We start from the raw sequence: 21683 nt of genomic DNA, 5'->3' as shown, positions 1-21683 counted from the left end.
CTTCCCCTGAGGCCAGAGCCCTAAGGGAGGCAAGCGACTCGGCTGGGGGCCAGGCAGGGGTGGCTGCAGCTCTGGTCAGTCATGCTGACCCTGCCGGCCCCTCCTCCAGCCTCCTGGATTAACACATTCCAAAGAAAGATGGCTGCTTCCCGGCTCAGCTAGGATTCACCCTGCCCTCCATCTGCAGCCCCCGTTGTCTTCAAACCACAGGGCCACTTCCAGGAAACATTCCCTCATTTATCCATGTGGACATATCAGTCTAACTGGTATGCTCCACATACTAGGTTGAAACTCATGCTATACTGTGGTCACAAATTAAAACAGGTCTGGCTTTTTAAACAAACAACTAGCTGAGAGGGACTTTGCTCAGAGAGCCTTAATTGAAATCAGCTGAGGCTGAGTGTGACCTCACCCAAGGTGAAAGGCTTGTTTGGTTAAGTTCTAGAAAGTGGAGATGGGTTGCACAGAAACCCCAGGAAAATAAAGGACATAAGATATTCAAAGCCTGGTGGCTGTCAGGAAAGCAGCAAGTAGAAAAACAGCCTGATATAAGTCACTATCAAAGGGACTTTGTTTCTTGTAAAGAAAATTGCAACTGGGCTGTGAAAGAGACAGAGAGGGTCAGTGTGGCCCAAGGATGAAGAAGAAGGAACGGTGAGGCTCCCTACGGCATCTCTGCTCTCCCCGCTCCTTTGGTATTGCTTAACGGATAATCAATTATCGAGTCTACGTCTTCTAGGAAACAAACGCTTTAAACATTTAAAGCTAAGGTTGTTTTCCCATGGGGCCTTTTCACAGCCCGAAACCAATCTGACATTGCCTTATTGCTCCGGGGGACGGGAAGAAACTGGCTTTATCGACTTCTACTGATGCCATGTGTGTTGTCCTGGCTCCCCCCTCCCCCCATTCACCTGGTGTGCCCCAAGGACGGGGAGCAGACACTCAAAAGGGTTCTGCTGGCGGGATTTGGGGGAGGGTACCTCCCTCCAACATAAAATGTGACAATGGCTGGGATTCCATGCTCAGCTGGCCAGTTACTCGGGTTCTAGGTCCAGGATCCTAACCGCCTCCCCTGGGATGTTTCCATTTGGATTTCTGTTGTTTCTCTACTCCTAGCAGGTCTAAAGCGGATCTGTTTTCCTGCTCCCTTCCTCTCCTCGGCTCCCCTCCAATTGCACAAAATAAAATCTGGCCCTGTCTATCTCGTCTCTCGATCTGCAGCCAGCTTTCAATTACCCACGCCTGGATTATTTGTGGCAAATGTCCAACAGGGGTTCTGCCACCAACAACATTTCTGAGCACAGACTGACCAGCAGCCGGGCAGACTCAGGGAGCACGAATTCACTGCGTTATCAGCCCGAGCCTGACGTTTGGAGGGGAACTCTGCCAAAAGAAAATTGCAGTTGCATTCCCCAGCCAAAGAGAAACAACGTCTGTCTTATTATTTGTTTCTGATGATCTGTGCCCTGCTTCCCTCCCTCTTGGCCCTTAGCACGGATGACGATGGCACAGCTGTTTCTCTAGCAAAACTCAAGAGAAACTATCACTCCTGTTTCCTGAAGGCATAACTCCCTGCCGTCTTTAATTCCCTCTCATTCGCACTCTGGCAGGGCATGGGGGCAGAGCCATGGGGAGGTCAGCACGGGGAACGTGACCCCAAGGCTGGGTCAGCACAGGCCGGGTGCCGTGTCTAGACAATCTCTGCATTCATCAGCTGTGCAGAGCCAGCATTCCATTATCTGTATAAATGGAGCAGAAAATTCAAAAGCCCAGGCAGTTTGTCTCTGGCAGGCCTTATCTAGGTCGGATGCCCTCTGATCCAATGTACCTTCCGATTATGTTTTGTTTAAAGCAACATTTCCCATGCGGGTGCCTGTGAAACATTGTTTGGGAGACTTAACGGGGTGGGAGTGGGGGGGGCAGGAATCAAATTCAATCGGAAAAAAGATGCATACTGTATCCCCTTTGGAGATATACAATAGCACACTGAAGGCTCTGAGAAGATGCTATTTTGGTAGCAAAACCAGTTTAATCTCATTAACTCAGTAATCTGGTAATTTCTAAACTTGTTTAGGACTAGAATAGCAGCCTTTTTTTTTCGTTCTGTTTTCTTTTTATTTTCTTATGAAATCCCCATGGAACCGGTGTTTCAAAGATGCTATTTTGGTTAATGTTAGTAACAGTTTTGCTCCCCAGCAAGGCCGGGTGGGTGGAAGATGCGGGAGGTGGGGAGTGAGAGGCTGGCCGGCTGAGAGGCTGGCCGGCTGAGCGTCGGCCCTGCGCTGCGGTGAGAGGCTGGGGCTGTGGGCGGGGCCGTTACCTCTTGGTGCTGCAAGCATCCGGGCAGGTCGGGCACTTCTCGCATGTCTCCCCAAAGGCTCCTGGCTCCGTGCACTGGCACTGCCCACAGACACAGTGCCCGCGGTCACTGCAGATCTGGCCGTCCTTGGCCTGGCACGTGCTGATGTCTGTTGAGCAGTTACAGTTGTCCCCAATATAACCTGCATGGCACTTGCATTCTCCGCAGTGACACTCACCGTGGCCTAAAAGCACACATAGCACATCAGGACCTGCCCACACGAACGCATAACCAACGCCCCAGCACCCGCCATGTGCCTGGCACTGGAGAGCCAACGGAATGAGACCCTGAGAACCTGACCATGCCTTCAGAGTCCGTCTGGGCAGACAGAGGGCCTAGTGCTTGCATGGAGTGACAGCAGGGGGCCCGGGCAGTTGTGTGGCCTGGCTGGGTCTGGGGTAGTTCACCAAGTTTGTCCAGAACTTGGCCAAGCCACACCACAGGACCAGGAGAGCTTCTTCCTGCCTCTGTTATGTCAGTAATGGCCCCCAAATATGTCCACATCCTAATTTCCAGAGCCTGTGAATGTTGCCTCATGTGGCGAAAGAGACTCTGCAAGTGTGACTAAGTGAAGAATTCTAAGATGAAGAGAGTCTCCTAGATTACCCAGGTGGGCCCTAAATGCCATCATGAGGGTCCATATAGTGATGGCAGAGGAAGGCAGAGGGAGATTTGACCACAGAAGGTGGCGCAATGGGACAACAGAAGCAACATACTATGCTGCCACCTTTGAAGATGGAAGAAGAGGCCACAAAGCCAAGGAATGCAAGGAATACAGCTCTAGAAGATGGAAAAGGCAAGGACATGGATCCTCCCCGAGAGCCTCCAAGGGAGTGCGGTCCTGCCCACACCTTGACTTTAGCCCAGTGAAAACGACTTCAGACTCTGACCTTCAGAGAATACATTTGTGTGTGGGGTTTTTTTGGTTTTGTTGTTGGGTTTTTTTTTTTTTTGCTTAGGAAGATTAGCCCTGAGCCAACATCTGTTGCCAATCGTCCTCCATTTTATATGTGGGTTGCCGCACAACATGGCTGACAAGTGGTATAGGTCCATGCCTGGGATCTGAACCCACAAACCTGACCTGCCGAAGTGGAGCATGATGAACTTAACCACTACGCCACAGGGTGGCCCCAAACTTGTGTTGTTTTAAGTCACTAAATTTGTAGTAATTTGCTACAGCCACAATAGGAAACCAACAGAGCTGTAGTCCCTCAGTCTTAGTGAGGCACTGAATTCTTGCTCTGGCCTTGGACCCATAGCCCAGAGCGGGAGGACACAGGAGCAGGTGCCAAGAGCAGCAGCAGAAACAGCAGCTAACACTGAACAGCGCTCACTGAATGCTCATCTCTGTAGGCCAGGCTTGATTGCCTCAGCTTGATTAATTCCTACAGCCATCCCATGCAGTGGGGGTCAGTATCAGCTTCATTTCACAAGTGATGAAAGTGAGACACAGGAAGATGAAGGTTGTTGAAGGTTATACAGCTAGCGGCCATGGTGCCAGGACTCAAACAGGGGAGTCTGGCTCCAGAGTCCATAGTCTGAACTCCAGAATCCACTGCTTCTTAGAAGAAAAGAGGACAGAGCTGGCCCGAACCAAGATGAGACCCAGCTGAGGGTGGCCCCACCCGCCCGCCCTTGTAGGAGGGGTCCTTTCCACAGCCTGCAAGGGGGACGGGCTGGGCACCCACCCGAGGCTCTGCAGGTATCAAGGTCAGGGGATCGCTCAGCTCAGAGGACTGAGTGTGTGTGTCAGAGTGAGTGTATGCAGCAGGCGCATGTGTGAGCGAGTGCGTATGTGTGTGCATGTTGGACAGTGAAAAGCAGGCAGAGTACCATCTTCCAAGTGGGCCAGGAGCCTGAGGGTTAGTGGAGTCTCATTTCTCTATACTAACAGAGGCAGAAAGTGGTGCTATGAATGGCACCTAATATTTTAAAATCTTCCTTATGTTATTATTGCAGCATACTTTCCTTCCTGATGCCATTTTGCTAAGGCTGATCTTAATAGGACCAAGAATGTGTATTTACTGAGCACCACTTAGATACCTGCAGGAGAGTGAGAGGCAGCGATGGGCATCCGAGAGGTGGGGGCCTGCCTTTTACTCCCGCACCGGAGCCAGTTATCCTTGTCACTGGATCCCAGCCCCTCCTGTGAGACCACCAATGAGTGTGACCCACAATTTAGGTCAAGACCTAACTCCAAAGAGCCTCTTCGCCCGCCACTTACTTCCTGCCCATCCCCGCTCTGTCTGCTCTGTAGTGTCTGCAATCTGCAGGTGGCAGGGGGGCCATCTGGAGCTGCCGAGCCTCCCAACCCTCCTGAACTGGCAGCTTCTCTGCTCGCCTAGGGGCTCACAGCCACCGCAGATACTGTGCCGGGCGAGAGCGCCCTCCCACTTCACAGGCAGTGCTGAGGCATATGGCAGCGCTCTGGGAGAGGTGAGCAGAGCCAGGCTCCGGCCAGGGGGAGGCTGTGGAGTGTAGCTTAAGCGCCTAGAAGCCGGCGTGTGATGTGTGAGCCACAGGAGAGAGCAGCCCAGTGCTCAAGGGTTACATGGGGGGTGGGGAGAAGGGAAATGGCAGCAGGGTGCACAGCTCATCCCAGGGAGGGAGGCATGCACACCCCTCCACCCCCCCAGTCTATGAACAGCCCCAGTTTTAAGCCCAGGCAGGCAGGAAACCACCCTCCACAGGAAGTCTTCCCAAATGAAACGGATCCAAGCTGCACGACTCCCTCACTCTCCAGCCTCAGGGACCACATTGGTCAAGAGCCTGTTTTAGATTAAAATGGTTCACTGTCGAGGGTAATTCCCCCCGTCCCCAACCCCCGACGTTTTATTATGAAAATTTCCAAACGTGCAGCCAAGTTGAAAGGACTGCACAGTGATCCTGCCTATCCTCACCACCCACATCCCACCATCCGCAGGTTACCTGGTGCTTTAGCACATACCCATCCATCCCTCTAGCCATCCACCACGCCATATTTTTAAAAACGCATTTCAAAGTGAGTTGCAGATAGCAGTGGACTTTAGGGGTAGGGTTTTAATAAAGCCCTGGCTTGTACATCACATCATCCCATAAGGCAAAAATACGATAAGTAAAAGTCACGGTGAGTGCTGTATTACAAGCAGCAAAGACGGGACACAGGCCAGAGGACTGCTTTGCTTGAGATGGTGAGTGTTGTTTTCCTTCCTCTCTAACTGTTTTTGGCGGCAATATAAAATTATCCAAATATAACTTGATACAATATTCCAAAGTGTCAAAGGTTTAGAGAAGAGGTGGCAGATTATGTTGTTGAAGAGCTGGGTTTCGGGTGAAGCGTGTGTGTTGAAGGTAGAGCTCACTCCCCGTGGTGACTGGCCATCTAAGTGAAAAGATCTGCTCACTGGGAATGACGGCACACAAGGCAGAGGTGCCCACGGCCCTGTACTTCCCCCTAGGATGGTTGATTGGCAAGTAAACAAACCCAGCTGCTTCGGGTACATCTGATACCACGCAGGCCCGAGAGCTCCAAAACCCAGCCCAAGGTCAATGCAGTTGAGTTGCCCCTGATCTAGGGTTCAAGTAGCGAGAGTTAGGAGTCAAGGGCAGGACAGAGCGGGTGGGAGCTGACGCTTCACCAAAGGTCACCACGGTTTCTGGGAGAGGGACAGGACTCACCACCAGAGACATAAGGCACTCCTGAAAGTCCCCACACGCCTGAGCACAGCAAGGAGACGACAAGGAAGAAACCGCACAAAGCACCCGGGAAGTGGACAGAGCACAAAGAGCCGCAGGTGGGCGAGCAAGCAACGGGGAGCCTCTGAGGGGCTGTAGGACATCAGAAAATCCTTGTCCATGTGGCTTTTTGGCCTCAAATATTTGACCACCCCAAAGCAAAGTCCCAGAGAGCCAAACTAAGAAAAAGCCCAGGCTCTATGCTCGGTGAAATGGCTGAAGTCCCCTGCATGCTTGTCCTCAGTGGCTCCCCTGATGGCCCCAGTTTAGTTTGGCAGTAGTCCATCACCTTTCAAAGACAACTTGAAGCAGCTACAGCAAAGATGTGGCATGTGCTGCCCTGTCCCCTTTCACACCTATGGCAGACAGTGTTGTCTAATCATGGGATTGCTTTCCAGGGAGCCTGGGCTTGGCCTCGGAATCCTCCTCAACCCTGTACTCCAAGTAGGTTCTACCAACTGGTAGGAGCTGGCACACAAGATATTGCTACTTGCCATCTTGGTTTCAAGCTTCCAAGTCTCCTTTGGAAAGGGTGACCCACAGAGAGTGGCAGAAACCCTGCCAGTCTGGTCACACTTCATCCTGATCCAAAGGTCTCAGATCCTGTAGTTGGGCCCCAACCTGCCTTTCCCTTCCCCTGCATGTGTGGAGACTTCCCGCATCTTCTCATCAGCCCTTGGCCTCTCCTCATGCCCCGGCAGGAACACGTGTTATTAAAATGAACGAGGGTCATTTGGCCCTGTCCCAAGGATCAATAATCTGTCAATCACCAGTAGAACTGAGTGGGGGACTGGGAACATGATCCTGGCTAACAACACCCAGATGACATAAGCAAGGACTCCTCATCAAAACAAAGCTCATTTCCAACGCCACCCCCAACACCTTGGCAAAGTGAGTCGAATTTAATGATGCCTGTTTAATATTGTGCAGACATAGAAATATTTTCATTACACATAGATAGGGATATTGCAGGGCATGTGAAAGCACTTTGTAAGCTGTGAATTGCTACATGTGCAAGCTATTATTAGTACTACCTTTGTTAGAACGATTGATAGCTAAATGGACAGGAAGTTGTAAATGTGTCCATTTATTCAGAATTTCAGCTCTACAGAATTCAACAGCTTTCCATCAGCAAAACAGTGCTTGTGTGGGCTGTGGGCCAAGATGTGGCCCCTTGCCTCCTTTTATAAAATAGAATGCCGGTTATTTAGAGGAAGGGGCGCCCTTGCAGCAGGCTCGGAAGGAGCTGCTGGAGAGGGAGGGGGATCAGTGGCCTGAAAGCCAAAAGAGCTGGGAGAGGAAGCCCGGCATCTGAGCTCTGCAGAGGTCAAGGGCAGATCCTACTGCTGCTACTGGGTTTTGCCAGTCAGTGGAGGGGGGGAAGGCAGCATCCAGCTGGTGGAGAGGAGAGGCGGTGGTGACAGCGAGCACAGGCAGCTCCCACAAGTGATCCGGTTGTGGAGGGAAAGGAAGAGGTGGGAAGGAGGAAGGGGTTGCTGAAGATGGGAGGTATTTGAGCATTCTTCTGATTAAAGAGAAAGACTCAGAAGAGAGTTTCGGGGGAAATGGAGGGATGGAGGGAATGGCAAACTCTAAAGAGATCCCAGCAGAGAGAGATGTAGAGGGAGAAAGGGAGAGGACGAGCCGGGGGTGAGGGCTGTGCCAGAGGGAGGTTCTGGAGCTTTCAGTTCCAGCAGTTAAGTAGCTGCCTGAAAGGCTGAGGGTCCGCGCTGGAACCAAGTTCAAGTCTGTCCTCCACCATTCACGGTGCCCTTGGGCAAGTCCCTGAACCTGCCTGATGGTCCTGAGGACAATGCCTTCCTCACAGTGTGCTGTTAGAAATATGGGCGCTACTGCAAGTCCTAACACAGTCTCTGGCACGCAGGGGCTGCTCAGGAAAAGGGAGCTGGAATTGCCCTGACTGCCCCAGGAGCTGAACCACCGAAGGACTCAAAGGCCAATGCGCTGGACAGCTCATCACAGGGAAACGCAGGGCACCCAGGAGGGTGGGAGGTGGGGGAGAGGGGGCGGGTGTGAGGTGGACTGTAGGTGGTGACCAAGAGGTCAGGGAGTGACAGGGACAAGGAAGAGTCAGGGATCATGAGGATCACGCAGTGGGATGGCACCACCTCAAAGGAGGGGACGGAGTTCAAGGGGATGGAAAGCAAAGATCTGAAGGGAGCACTGAGGAGCGAGGAGAGTGCTGACGGGGTGTGGGAGGAGGCCAGTCCCCACCCCAAGTCTCTCCCACCAATGCACTCGAGGAGCAGGGACCACAGGTGTCAGGAAAAGGAGGGGGTGGGGATTTCTGCATAAGGCTGAGGATGAGAGGAGCCTGTGTACCATGGAGCGTGGGTGGTGGAGGACAGCAGAGATACAAGGAAACATCCGGAAAATGGGGCAGTAGAGTGTGGTGGTGAACACGTGGCTTCTGGACTCAGTGTAGACTGGCCTCCTGAACGCACTATTTACCAGCGGGAAGGGACGTTTAACCCCTCCGTAACTTGCTTTCTTCATTTTTACAGCGGGGCTAATAAACATACCTCCCTCAGGGAGCACTTCGTTTGGCATACAGTAAGTGCTCAATAAGTGCTAGCTATCTTCATCATCGTAGTCCCTGTTATAATGGGAGCGAGGGGGGAGGGAAAACGGATTAGATCTTCTTGGAGGATGGGAGGGAGCACTTTCTAGTAGCTCCGATCAAAGATTTTCAGGGCTAAAGGTTCCCATAAGGTCACCATATCCACGTCCAGCCTGGAGTGAGACCGCCCAGGGCCTGGCAGGGCCTCAGGGGAGGCTGGCACACAAGGGCGCCTGCGGCCCTGCTTGGGGAGCCCCTGAGGGTGAGAGGACTCAGGGACTGCGAGGGGCAGTCAGTGAGGGAGGGAGGCGAACTGGCCCTCGGCAGGAAGAGGACAGCTAGATGTCTGAGGCAGGGTTAGGTGGCCCTCAGCCCCAGGCCCAGGGCAAAGCCCCCACTCCACCTTGCCCCTCAGCTGGACTCCGGGTCTGCAGAGGCCCAAGGCGGCCGAGGGGTGACCTCAGAGGACTTGCTGGGGGCTGTGGAGCTGGAGGGAAAAAGGAGCCAGCCTGGCACAGGGCAGAAACAAGACAGGACTCTCTTCTCCCCATCCTTGCCCAGCTCAGGGGTGAGGGGTCACAAGCAGGCAGCCGTCAGGCCCCCGGGTACAAATCGTCTCTCCAGAGCTGGTCCCAAAATAGTTTCCATCCGGCTCCGGAATGCACTGTGGCCTCCCTCACTTCCCTCGGCGGCAGCTTCCATCCCCTCCGGGAGTCCCTTCCAGGCCATTCCGGCTCGCAGAAGGCCAAGCAGGGAGGACTCAGCTCAGTTCCTGGGACAGAGGGCACTTTGCTTTCTTTTCTCACGGCCCTGTCTCCCTCTCTCCCTCTCAGGGTCAGCGTCTGCCTCTCTCTCACAAGTCCACATGCTCACTCTCTTTCTTCCTTTCCTCTCGGTTTCTGCTCTCACAGTATCCTCCTCTCACAGCCCTGTGTGCCTCATCTCTCCCGCCTCTCTCTCTTCCCTCTTCAGAACCCACAGCCATGTAAACAGGAAGTGGTTAAGAGGAAAAGAAAGGGGACTGTGCTGGAAAGCCTTTGCTCATTTGGGTGATTTCTCTGTTGTCACTGAAGTTGGGTCTTGTCTGTGTTCTGGAGGAGGGAGAGACCTCTGGGTGAGGATCTGGGCCTAGCTCCTGGAATTCTCCAACAAACATCTTAAAAAGCGCAGAAAACCAACTCAGAGCTTTATGTGCTTCCAGTCGTGTGTGCGTGTGTGTGTCTGTCCATCTGTCTGTCTCATGGGCCCTGAGATGCTGCCGAGCCAGGGCAACCAGGATGAGATGCCACAGTCCTGCCCTTCTTAGCATCAGGCGAGTGTGTGGAGGCCCCTCTCCGAGCCTGTGGCCACACAGCAGGGGGGCAGGGCCTCACGGTCACAGACACGCTGGCACTCACACAAATCTCCACAGAGAAAGAACCAAAGCCTGACCTCTTTGTGGCCAACACATCCACAGGTCCCCAAAGGGTTGGGCCTGTCTGCCTGGGGCTTGCACAGGAAAGGGAAATCCCTCCTAGGAAGCGCTCTTTCTGTTCCTTTGCTGACAAACAGGTTAGAGTTACATAATGGGCCCTCCCCTGTCCTCACACGTCCCTGCTCGCCTGTGCTGTGCTGCTGGGTGTTCTCAGGGTGTCTCCGAGTCTGGACCCCGTGGGAATGTGCCCCTCCCACCATTTTATCCTTCCCTTCCGTCCACAGGCTTTGGTTCCAGAACAGAGATTCTGAAACGCATAGGCTGTGTTCCCAGTTCCCTTAGAAGGAATCTTAGCCTGGCTCTGGGCACCTCGGCAGAAACTAAATAAGCCTCCAGGGGCAGGAGAGAAGTTCCTCCTGACAAGTTGTGTCCTCCCCACGGGCTTCTTGAGCCTGTAAACACAGGGTTCTCTTGCCAAGGATGACTGGAGAGCTTGCCCACTAAGGGCTGCCCCTCCCACAGAGACAGCTCAGCGCTTCCCTGCTTAACACCAACCCCAGAACTCAGCTTCTGCAGCAAGTCTCCTCAGACCAACTAGGTCCTCTCCTCGTCACTACCTGAAACACCTCGGAACAGCTTGGGTGGGGACGTCTTCTCTGAACGGTGCTACTGTGCAGTCTCAGGTACCTACCTGTGGTCCAGTTTCTTCATCAATAAAAGAGGGATAGCACCTTGTCTGTTGAATAGGATTGGGGAAACTCCTTGTAAATATACAATAGAGAAATGTATGGTTTACTGCCTTCAAGAAATTCCTAATTTCACGGAGACATCAAGCCATTAGAATCTCCTAACACTAGAGACACTTGACGGAATACTTACAATAGGCCAGGCATTGTTCAAAGCACTTTACACGGATCAGCTCATCAGTCCTCCCCATAACCCTCTGCGGTGGTACAACTATTATCGTAATTTTCAAAGATATGGAAAATGAGGCACAGAGAGGCTAAATAATTTATCCAAAGTCACACAACAAGTAGGTGTCAGGGCGGGGATTTGAACCACATCTGTTTGACTCAGGAGCCCATATTCCTAACCACTACATGTACTGCATCTCTAGTATAATTCAGTCATGATTAAGCGATAAAAATTAAAACAACACATAGGATAAATATCCAAGGTGACCCAGGATGTAGTATAGTTAAAAATGTGCAACAGACCCATCCACAAGGCTGGCTCTTTTAATCACTGATCATTAGATCACTCTTGGCCTCCTCTGTAAAGGGCGGGTGATAGACTAGGTGAGCTCTCCGGTTCCACCAGAACTGACATTACTCTTCAAGGTCAGGGCAGGGAGAAATTTGGAGAGCCTGGGACAGGCTCCAGCTTAAGCTATAGTTTTGGAATTAGCCAAGGGGAGAATGGATTTGGGGTGCAAAAAAAGAGCATGACTTCATTTGTGAGGATGAATAGAGAGAGTGGGCAGCCTGGAGGGAAGTACTTGAAAAGGAGAGAGACATCAGAACGGGTAGCAAGGGGCTAGATTTAGACAAAGGTTTGTTGTATGTATGTACGTATACATGGGTGGGTGGATGGATGGATGGACGAATGGATGGATAAATAGATGGATAGAAGGGAAGGAAGGAAAGAGGAAGGGAAAGCAGAAGAGAATGAGGGAGGGTGGGAGGAGGATGACAGTGGAGGAAAGTGGGCCTGAGTGCTAGACTAAGGAGTTTGAGGTTATCCTTTAGGCCCCTGACACTAAACCCTTATCACCTGAGGCAACCTGATGGCCTTGCCTGGACGCTGCAGCATTCTCCTGGTTGATGTCCCATTCTTTGGTCCGCCCCTTCCTCAAGTCAGTTTCCATGTGGCCTCCTCAGCCATTTTTCTACAACGTAAACTAGGTGATGACACTCTTCTGCTGAAAGCCCTTCAACGGCTCCTCATCACCTAAAGTCCAGCTCCTATATTTATACTTTGTGCCCAACATACAAGGCTGTTCACCATCCAACATCCCAGCCTACCTCTTGAGTCTCTTCACCTGTCCCAGGCACCCCAGGTTCTGGCCATTCCAAACCACTCACAGCCTCTAAAAGGTGCTGAACATTAGCATATTTTTGTTTTGAGACAATCACTTTGCGGTGTGGAGAGCAGACGGACTAGGATGGTGGCAGCGGAGATGGAGAGAAGATGAATTTCAAAGAAATAGAAGAGTTAGGTCAGTCGACAAGACGTGGTGGCAGATGGGATGTAGGATTTGTGGCAAAGGTAGGAAAAAGGAAGACTCCTGGGTTTCTGGCTTGCATGAGTGGATGAAAGGTGGAGACAGGGGAAATCCAAAGAGAACCATGACTGGGCGGAGCCATGAGATCATCCTGAGACTGAGGTCCATTGGACCCATCCAGAGAAGACGTCAAGAAGGCAAATGGCTAACGGGAGCTGGGGAGCAAGTGCGTGCAACTGAGCAACACAAGGGGTGAGGGAAAGTATGGGCGTGATGGAATTCCCTAGAGAGTATGGGGAGAAGACGGCCAGGTCACGTCTTGGATGATCCCAGCACTGAACAGGTTGCTTGCAGAGAAGGATCCTGCAAAGGAGACAACAAAGTTGTGACTGAAAGTGGCGAGAGAGTATCTCACAGCGGGCACCGTCAACAGTGTCAGCTGCTGCTGAGAAGTCAAGTAAGATGAGGGCTGGAAAAGTCTATTAGATGTAGCAGGGAGGCCATTAGGGACCTTTGCTGGAATCACAGGGCTGAATCCAAATTGGACTGAGTGGAGGGCTGAGTGGGAGGTGACAAATGAAGACAGCGAGTGTAGACAAGTGTTTTCAGAAATATGGCTGTGAATATGGAAGAAAGAGGAGGTGACAGTGAGTGGGGGAGGGGAGGTTAAGGGTTTCTCTTTTCTATCCTTTCCCCTTTTTTTAAGTCTAAGAGACCTGAACTGAGCAGAAGGACTTAGTTAAAGGGAGAGGGTAGATGTCTAATTACTTATCACACAGCCGTATTTGTTTACTCATTTGCCGCATCTCCTTAGCCTGCAAACCCATACAAAACCAAAAATGGTGTTTTACTTTTCTTTGCCCAATGCCTAGAACGGTGTCGGACCCAGAATAGTTGCTCAGAACGTGTTGTTGATTGTTGGAGGCTGTGAACATCATCCGGACAAACCTGAAGCCCTGGGGGAAGCCATCCAACACTGGAAATTAGAAAAAGAAGAGAAGTATTATTGGTGCTTATAAACTTAGACATGATTCTTGAGATATTTCAAATTCTTAACACATGTCCAAGAAACCCAGAGACATGAGGGTACCATAAGGAAAAAAAGGACTAAGAATTCTCTTTCCTTTGGCAGGACATGGTCATGGTCAAGCAGAAGTCACAGGCCTTGCACCCCACTACTGTTCTTGCATATTCAGATTTCTCTAGCAAAAGGCTCTTTAGAGATGTGAACAATAATGCATCCTTAGTCTTGGGGCCAGCTGCTCCTCTGTCCTTGACTTAGTGTCAACGAACCAGCCCTGACAAGGTCAACTGATGGTGCTTCCTAACAGGCAGTGCTCTGGCAAGCCCCTCACCCCTTGACTTCATCTGCTGGACCACATGTTGCACTCTGTATCTCAGCAGCAAAATCTGATCACTACTAGACAAATAAGCTGATGTTGCTTTAAGTTAAGCTTCTCTAAACTCAACATTACTTGCTGAGATGACAGCCCTGGCTAGAGAGCTAAGATTCCACTGTCAAAGGCCACAGAGCCCTCTCAAAGGATATCTTTGCCTTTCCGGTCTTAGCACCTGGTTTCTCAATGCTGATACCTAGCTGCCAAGTCCTCTAATTACTACTGCATTTCACACGAGGGTGGCAGGGAAATGACTTGGTCTCTGGCCCAACTCTATCAATCACAGGGAGATGAAGGCAATGGAGGGAAGATGGAAAAATCTGTGTTCCTTAATGAACTCACCTTTCCAGTATCTGTAGTCTGTAAACAGCTGAGTGAGATGAACTATAGTCCTAACAGGACCCCGAGAATGCTGACTCAGAAAGAAAAACAGAAGGCCTGTGGCCAAAAGAAACAGAGGTACCTCAGAGCAACATCTTGAGTTTGGCTTAACCTGCCCAATCTGCCTGGCAGGCACCTCTGGGGAAAGGCCAACCACATCTGGAGGGACATGAATTTACTACCCTCTTAGTTACTGCCATAGGATGAGAGGGTTACTATTTTCAACCTGGAAAACTGTCATGTTATTGTGGTTGGTTCACAGTTGCCATATTCCACCCTCAGTTGGCCACTGTTCAGAGCCTGGTGCAGCACTCTCAATGGGCAGAGTTGGTCTGGAATGTCCCATGAGTGCGCCACGCTGAAGCTTGCCTGGCAGGAGCCCAGACAAGCCATGAGACGGCAGGAAGCAGCTGCCCAGAGAAGAGCATCCCCTGAGGGTTAGGAGAGATGGGCTTTTCTTAGGTCAAGGTTTTGGGCCAACCGTGGGTAGGGAGTGTGGCCAACATGCCAATCTTCTCAGCCATAGCCTCCCCCACATGGTTCAGATCAGTAACAGCCACATCAATCTCCTGGTAGAGTAACAAGAGCTAAATGAGATCATTCGTGTCAGGCGCGTCTTATAAATTAGAATAGGCTAGCAAAGGTTCATTTAAGGAAAGTGGGTTCAGCATAATCAATAAGAGCCAGATGCCCACTGGGTACTAAGAGGAACACTCTGTGCCTTTTAACACATAGCAATCGAAAACCGACGGGCACCTCAGCTGGTCCCTTGGTCCACGTGTGTCCTTCAGCCGGGTCTGCTGTGTCTGATACCTCCTTACGTAACCCAGAGAAACTCGCTTAGGAAAACACAGACTAAATGTTTCCTAAAATTTTGACCAAAATAAAAAGCACTTACTTATTAGGTAAGTGTTGGAAAATGTGAGCTAAATGCTTGGGTGGTGGCAGGAAGGGCCAAACTGGTAACTCAGATATTTGGGAAGGGTCTCAAACTCATCAAAACAAGTCAAATTAGACGGAAATGAGGTTAACTATTTACTTGCAGGACCCTCCCGGTCTCCATCTATAATCAAGAATCGCAAGGAGCTTTAGTCCAAGTTCCGGACTTCAGTTTTCCCAAATGTAAATGGTCAAAGCAGGTAACACACGGTTGACCACTATGAATGATGGGTGGAGTTAGGAAAGGCATGAAAGGCAAATAATCCCACTAATTAGTGCTTGCTCAAGATGAGTGCAAAATACTAACAGATTAGCCTCAGTTTGTTTCCAAGGAAACATCTCAATGTAGTAAAAAGGGCATTAAAAGAGATTCTCCTTGCATTATTACATTTGCCTATTGCTAAAGGTCAACATTGTCTTGTCAAATAACTACCAACCTGGGATGTATATTCCTTTAGCTTAGGGATGGTGGGCTCATCTGATCAAGACTTTTGTGGGGGGGTGGTTGTGGGCTGGGGTGATAGGAGGCCCACACCTTCAGGTCAAAGGGCAACAGGGCAGGCTCAGGAAGGTGCCCTGAGAGAGGAAGCAAAACTTCCAGCAGGTTGGACTCGCTTGGAGCAACTTCCAGACACCAGCGAGCAGTTGGATTTCAATGGAGTTCTTAGGTCAGTGTGCTGAGAGTCATGGAAACTCACCCCAAAGGAAAACAGGGCTCCATCCGATCCCACTCCCGCCGAGGCACTGAGCAGCAGAGGCCTATAATCAATTATGCCACAGTTTCCAAAATCAAGATCAAACTCAACGTAGAGGCTCAACACCCAAGAAATGGAACCAAAGGGGCCTTAGCAATAACTATTTCAGTCACCACAGGTCTCTCCTAGACTTCAATTTAACTAAGAATGGAAAATTTTCTAACATGTTATTCTATATCAAAAAGCTAATACCATTCAAATCTATTCATGACTAAGAGCTTATCTTTGGCATTCTTATGGTCTTCTGGAATTTTCCTTTGCTTTTTAAATTTCATTATTTCCTTCACAAGCCAAACTTCATGACCTTAAGGATCAGGCCTGAAGTTCAAAGGCATGCCCAGAGTCTTCATCCCAGGGTCTCCTGTTTGCACACTTGCTTTTCTAAACAGAGAGTAGGGCAGTGAGGTGAGATTCAATGGTTAGATTATTCCATTTTTCACAATCACTGGTGAATTGTTGCTTAAGATGTTTCTGGAAACAAGATATATGAGAAGTTAGCAAGGGCAGTAAGAAAACTCCATTCCCAGAGCTCAATTCAGAGCTGGAATAAGGCAGGTTCTCAAAATGGCTTCCCAACACTCTCCTTCTTGTCTTTCAAGATCTCATGTGGGGCTGGCCCCATGGCCGAATGGTTATCACATGCTCCGCTTTGGCGGGCCAGGGTTTCGCCGGTTCAGATCCTGGGTGCAGACATGGCACCGCTCATCAGGCCATGCTGAGGCAGTATCCCACATGCCACAACTAGAAGGACCCACAACTAAAAATACACAACTATGTACTGGGGGGCTTTGGGGAGAAAAAGGAAAAATAAAAAATGTTTTTTTAAAAAAAGATCTCCTATAAGTCTAGACGTGAAGGTAGAGGCTTAAATGTTTCATATCCTCATTCTTCACTCCCAGAAAGTTTCTGAGCAGTGGAAAATTCTAGGAACAACAAATATTTAGAAATTAATTCAAGACTGCAAGCACTCCAACTCTACCCCTGGCCCCCAGTGAAACACTTGGCATATGAGGAAGGCTCAGTGAGCTCTTATTGAATAAGATGAATGCAGCAATCTACCTAAAACAGAATGACCCTCAGAGAGAGCTCAGTTTCCATATCTGCAGTTGCACCAAGATCAGATCTTATTACGCTCTGGTTTTCCCAAAGAACCTTCTCCAACCACAAGCTACACGAGGCTGGTTGACTCCAGAGCTGAGCAGCCAGCTCACCTGGTTCACATGGCTAGTCTGAAAGAGGCGTTGTTTCCTTATATGACTAAGCCCTAAATCTTGGTACCTTCTTGCCTTTCAAGTGAACTTGAGCAATGTCTGGATGCAGGTGGAATCCTTAGAGAATTCCTGACCTTGGATGCCTGTTTTGATGCCATGAATGTCTCTGATGCTTATCTCCGTGGAAGAAAATGTTTGTCTGGGAAGGGGTGGGGTGCCCAGGTAGTAACATTAACTCCACACCCCTGGTGGAGAGGCAGTGTGCCTGCAGCCTTGTCCTATTTGATGCGCACAATAACCCTCTGGGGTATTTGACAGGTAAGAAAATCTGTCACAGAGGGTAAGTCAAGAGTCCAAGGTCACAGAGGTAGAAGGGGGCAGCGCCAAGGTTAGAAACCAGAGTTGAACATGCACTCATCCCCAGCCATCCCGGTAAATGGTCTTCTGTGGAAGTATCTTTTCTGGAAGCATCTTCACTAATTATGGGTGTTTCACTCCTTATAATCATAATTATTTAACAATCCTGTAACAAATTCTGTTCTCAGAGCCACCATATTCTGAGTACTCCAAAATGGAATATGACTCTCTTGGCCTTTGCCTTCACATACATAATTAGGATTTATCTAACATAGAAATGGAAAAAGGCTATGTAGGATATTTCTTTGGGGGAGAGGGGCCCTTTGTCTAGAAGATACATATTTTGCATCCTCGTATTTGCAAATAGCATCTGGGTAACCATCAACAAACTAAGCAGAGATTAATATATGTGAAAAAACCTGAAGTTTTCTAGGTTCTCCCACCAGAGGCACAGAGTGGTAGCAATCCCACCAAGAGGCCCCTTTCTTGGGAAATTAAACGTAAATCTTGATTCATTCAAAAGGTACCTTTAGAGGCCTTTTTCATGGAGCCACATTCAAGAAGGTCCTGTAACAAGACATTTATGAAATATGCAAATTGCAACACAGTGACAGAAGGTACAGCTGTGACCATAGCCCAGGAATGGCCACCAGGATATTTATTCTGAGTGTGAAAATTACACTTCTGGGGGGAAAAAAACAAGATAAATATGGTGAGAAGTACTTTTATCAACATATCTGGATAACTGTTGCCACAAGGGGTGTTTCATTTGTCAAGACTCAGGAAGTCCAGAGCTAGACTCTGACGTCAGAGGCACTTCTATCTGGAGAGGTTTAACAGAACCTTGTGAAGGCTTCTGGAAACCATCAGCTGGACCCAGCGCCTATGTGTGGATGCTGGCTTTGGCCACTAGGAATGATGCCACTAGCGTCACTCTCTATTTTTTTATGTTTGGGAGAGAACTGCAGATGCCCCTTGACCTCTAATGGCCTGCCACATATTAAAGGATTTATATATGTATATAAATATCCATTTATATATATGGATAAACTGACCAAACAGCCTATTAGGTGAAGTAAAATGTATGAGAGCTTACTTAGATGTACTTCTGGGATCTCACAGCCACAAGACCAAAAGGGTTCTGTTCAAAATTCTATAGCCTCTTTGACTTAAATTTTCTCAAGATATGAAACCCAAGAAGTAGGTTGACCAAGAGCAAATTCTCCGGCGAACCCTAGCATGGCCACTGTAAGTACAGACGCTGCAGAAGGCCCCAGGGCTGAGACTGATTTCAACAGTCCACCACCGGGGAGCTGCTCACATCCCAGGAAAGGCACTGTTTGGGTACAGAAACCAACAAAGAACAACAAAGTTTGAGCAATAATCTTTTATTACTTTAAAAACAACGAAACAGACCGTGTCCTGCTTCCATGTTCTATTGGTAAAGGGACTCTGATGGGTCAACACTTTATGAGACTCGAAAGAACAGAAATCCTCACAATGGTCCCATGAAGCTCCCTTTGCACACACAGGAATAGTCTGTGGACAGACCCATTCTCTAAGTTATGTTGCCTCCAGAAACCAGAGGGAGACACACAACCCTGACTGCACGCATTCCCATGACAGTGTGTCACAACAGTAAGAACACGGTTGGTCAACTGCTTCCAGACCTTAGTCTGATTTGCTTCACTACTAACTTTTATGATGTATAACATATTATAAGCCTGTAATCCTCTTGCATTTTCCACTCAGTCCTGTCTCTTGCGGCGGGGCAGGGGCGGGGGGGGGGGGTGGGCGACGGGGGTCGACGGGTACAAGGACTATAAGCCTCTTATTACAGAAAGACCAGAGAGAAGTGGCCGGAGTTTCTCCAGGATGTCCCCACCAATTCTAGCCCTGGCTCTGCCTCAGCCCCCGTTTGCAGACAGACCACAACCACACAGGCCCCCTTGCAGGACAGGCTGCAGGGGAAGCGGGTGAGAAAGACTCTGAGAGAATGCTAAAGTCAGCTGCTTGTGAGTCTGAGTCAGCATCTTCAAGCCCAGAGTGGCTGTTGGGAAATAGACTTCTCTCCCACAAAAACCCCAAATGCAACAGTAATCCAAGAGCTCAAAACCAAAGGGCACAATTCCAGGGCGGGAGCCACAGGCTGACGATGGGTGCCAAGGAACTGGGGGCTGGAACCCCTCACCCAAGTACTCACAGCTGCCTCCCCAACAAGCTGTGGCATTTGAGAGACAGTGAATGAAGAGCTGGGTGCTACATCGATGTGCAAGGAGCTGCTGTACTGATGTGTTATCAAGTCCTGTCCAGAGCTGGGTTCAGTGTTAAGTTCTTCCCAAATGATCAAACACAACAATGACCTCATTCTAGAAACTCTTTGCTCCAGGAAGACTTGGATGGCTTCATGTTTCAACTAGTTGTTGCTTTTAAAGTGGAGGGGTGGAGAAGGCTAACTGGGGATGCAGTGGAGAGAGTCAAAATGTTCTAATCAATGATGTATTAAAGTAATTCAACTTCAAGTACTTCTTTGGATATAACATTCTACAAAAAAAGCAAAATACAAAATCGTATAAAACCACAAACACATATACACATACTAACTTAGAAAAACGTTTAGAAGGAAAGATACTAACCTCTTAAACTATGAGTGGTGAAATTATTAACAATTTATTTCCTTCTACTCTTCAGAATATTCTAGACTTAAGAATAATCCTCCAGTTGTCTGACTGAGCACACAGCTTTGGAAGGGATGCATGTGAACTAGTGTAGGTGAAAGAAGTTACTTGTCTGGTTCGCCAGGTGGTCCAAATTAATCCTAGTCACCAACGAGACAGACAGCACAGAGTGACCATACATCCACTGACCTGCCTATATTTTTCAAACTTTCTTTAAAGACCGTTTATAGCTTTTCCAATGGGGGAAAAAGACATCGCATCTCAGCAATCCTGAGAAGTCTGTGACTTGAAGCACCAAGCACATGGGGGCCTCGAGGGCTTCTCGAACCTTCCGTTTCTCCACCCAGGGACACGAGAGTCTCCCAGTCCTGCAGGACTGTATGGAGTGAAGGGAGCAGGAGAGAAAGAGCATCCAGCATCTGGCAGAATTCTGAAATGCAAGATTAACTCAGTGTGGATTCTAGCAGTTGAACAAGAGCTGCGTATTCACTGAGCTACAGAATATTCCTGTTTCCAAAATGACAAGTTTTCCCCACGGAGGCCACTCACCCCTCATCTACCACCTGCCCTGCACCTCCAAGCTCAGCGCTGTACTCAGAGAAACGTAACATCTGAGAGAGGAAGCAGAAGTGTCTACCACGCACTTGGCCATTTCCTGCCAAGCACCACGCCAGGTCCTTTCTCTGTGTCTTCTCCTTCAGTTCTCAAAATAATGCAGAAACAAGGGTGTTGGGTCATTTTTAGAGACAGGAAAACCAGAAGTCCAAGACAACCCCAGTGGCAGATCAATTATGGGGATGGAATTTGCACATGTCCTCTGACTTGGAAGTCCTGGCTCCCAGGCAACATGAACACAAGCAGCCCTCTGGATGAAGACATATCAGAGGATTATTTCTGGCTCTTGAGGGGAACAGAGGGACAGTTCTGTGATAATATTTGCTAATATGTTTTACAAAAGCCCAAGGACTGCTGAAAGCCAATTACAGACACTGACGGCTTCCTGGAGCTTTTATGGCGGCTGCTGAAGGGAATGGAAACTCCATCCCCCGCGCTGGAACTCCTTAGGCAAAGCCAGCCGCCTGCACACGGGGCAGCAGCTGCGGCTCCCAGAGGAGTGTGGCACTGACTTGTAAAGGAGTCAGTGGTCAGCAAGTCCTCCTTTTGTGCCAGGCAACACAGAAGGGGCTTTGCACACACTCTCTTAGTGCTCACAACAGCTCTGTGCCCAAAGTGACACGAGCAGCATGTAGTGTGACTGGATTCAGACCCAGGTCTGTCTGATCCTAAGCACTGATTCTGGTAACCCAGACAGAAAAGTTCAGCTAATCCCCATCTATCATCAATCTGACAGAGAAAGCGGCTCTCTGTTGCATGCTTGGCACACCCAATCCTAACTCTCTGATGACATTCATATGTCCTGCACTTTCTGGAGCAATTCCAATTTTGGACATGTTGGTCCCACGGCACCCATGGGTGCATGAATACCTGTCTCACAATGCCGTCAGCCCCAGGGAGCCTTGCTTGCTAACCACGTCTGTGCCACCCTCAGCGCTTGTTTCTCCCATGGAGGGACGGTCACCTCTCCCACAATCCAGATCATTTGTGAGTTCTGATTTGCTTCACGTGTTTGTGCTTTATCTTCCCTGTTACACTTTAAGTTCCTTTTAAATCAA

At 49.5% G+C, this 21683-nt stretch overlaps 1 protein-coding gene and 1 long non-coding RNA gene across 2 annotated transcripts in view; both read right to left on the bottom strand.

Annotated features, from left to right (window-relative positions):
- ITGB5 (integrin subunit beta 5) overlaps positions 1-21683 on the bottom strand; it is a 109184-nt gene that overhangs the window by 9337 nt on the left and 78164 nt on the right. Inside the window, exon 11 of the mRNA XM_070583712.1 lies at positions 2321-2543. Within this exon, the coding sequence (XP_070439813.1) occupies positions 2321-2543 (223 nt within the window). The remainder of the gene's footprint in view (positions 1-2320; positions 2544-21683) is intronic.
- Positions 11068-19399, bottom strand: LOC139077127 (uncharacterized). The gene is made up of 2 exons (XR_011529445.1): positions 15708-19399; positions 11068-13268 (listed from the first exon to the last, which is right to left on the bottom strand). It is a non-coding gene; the product is annotated as an uncharacterized lncRNA (long non-coding RNA).

The sequence above is a fragment of the Equus przewalskii genome, chromosome 18 (assembly GCF_037783145.1).
Source record: "Equus przewalskii isolate Varuska chromosome 18, EquPr2, whole genome shotgun sequence".
NCBI lineage: Eukaryota > Metazoa > Chordata > Mammalia > Perissodactyla > Equidae > Equus > Equus przewalskii.
The sequence above is the reverse complement of the archived record's forward strand: the minus strand, read 5'-3'. Positions and strand labels throughout refer to the sequence as shown.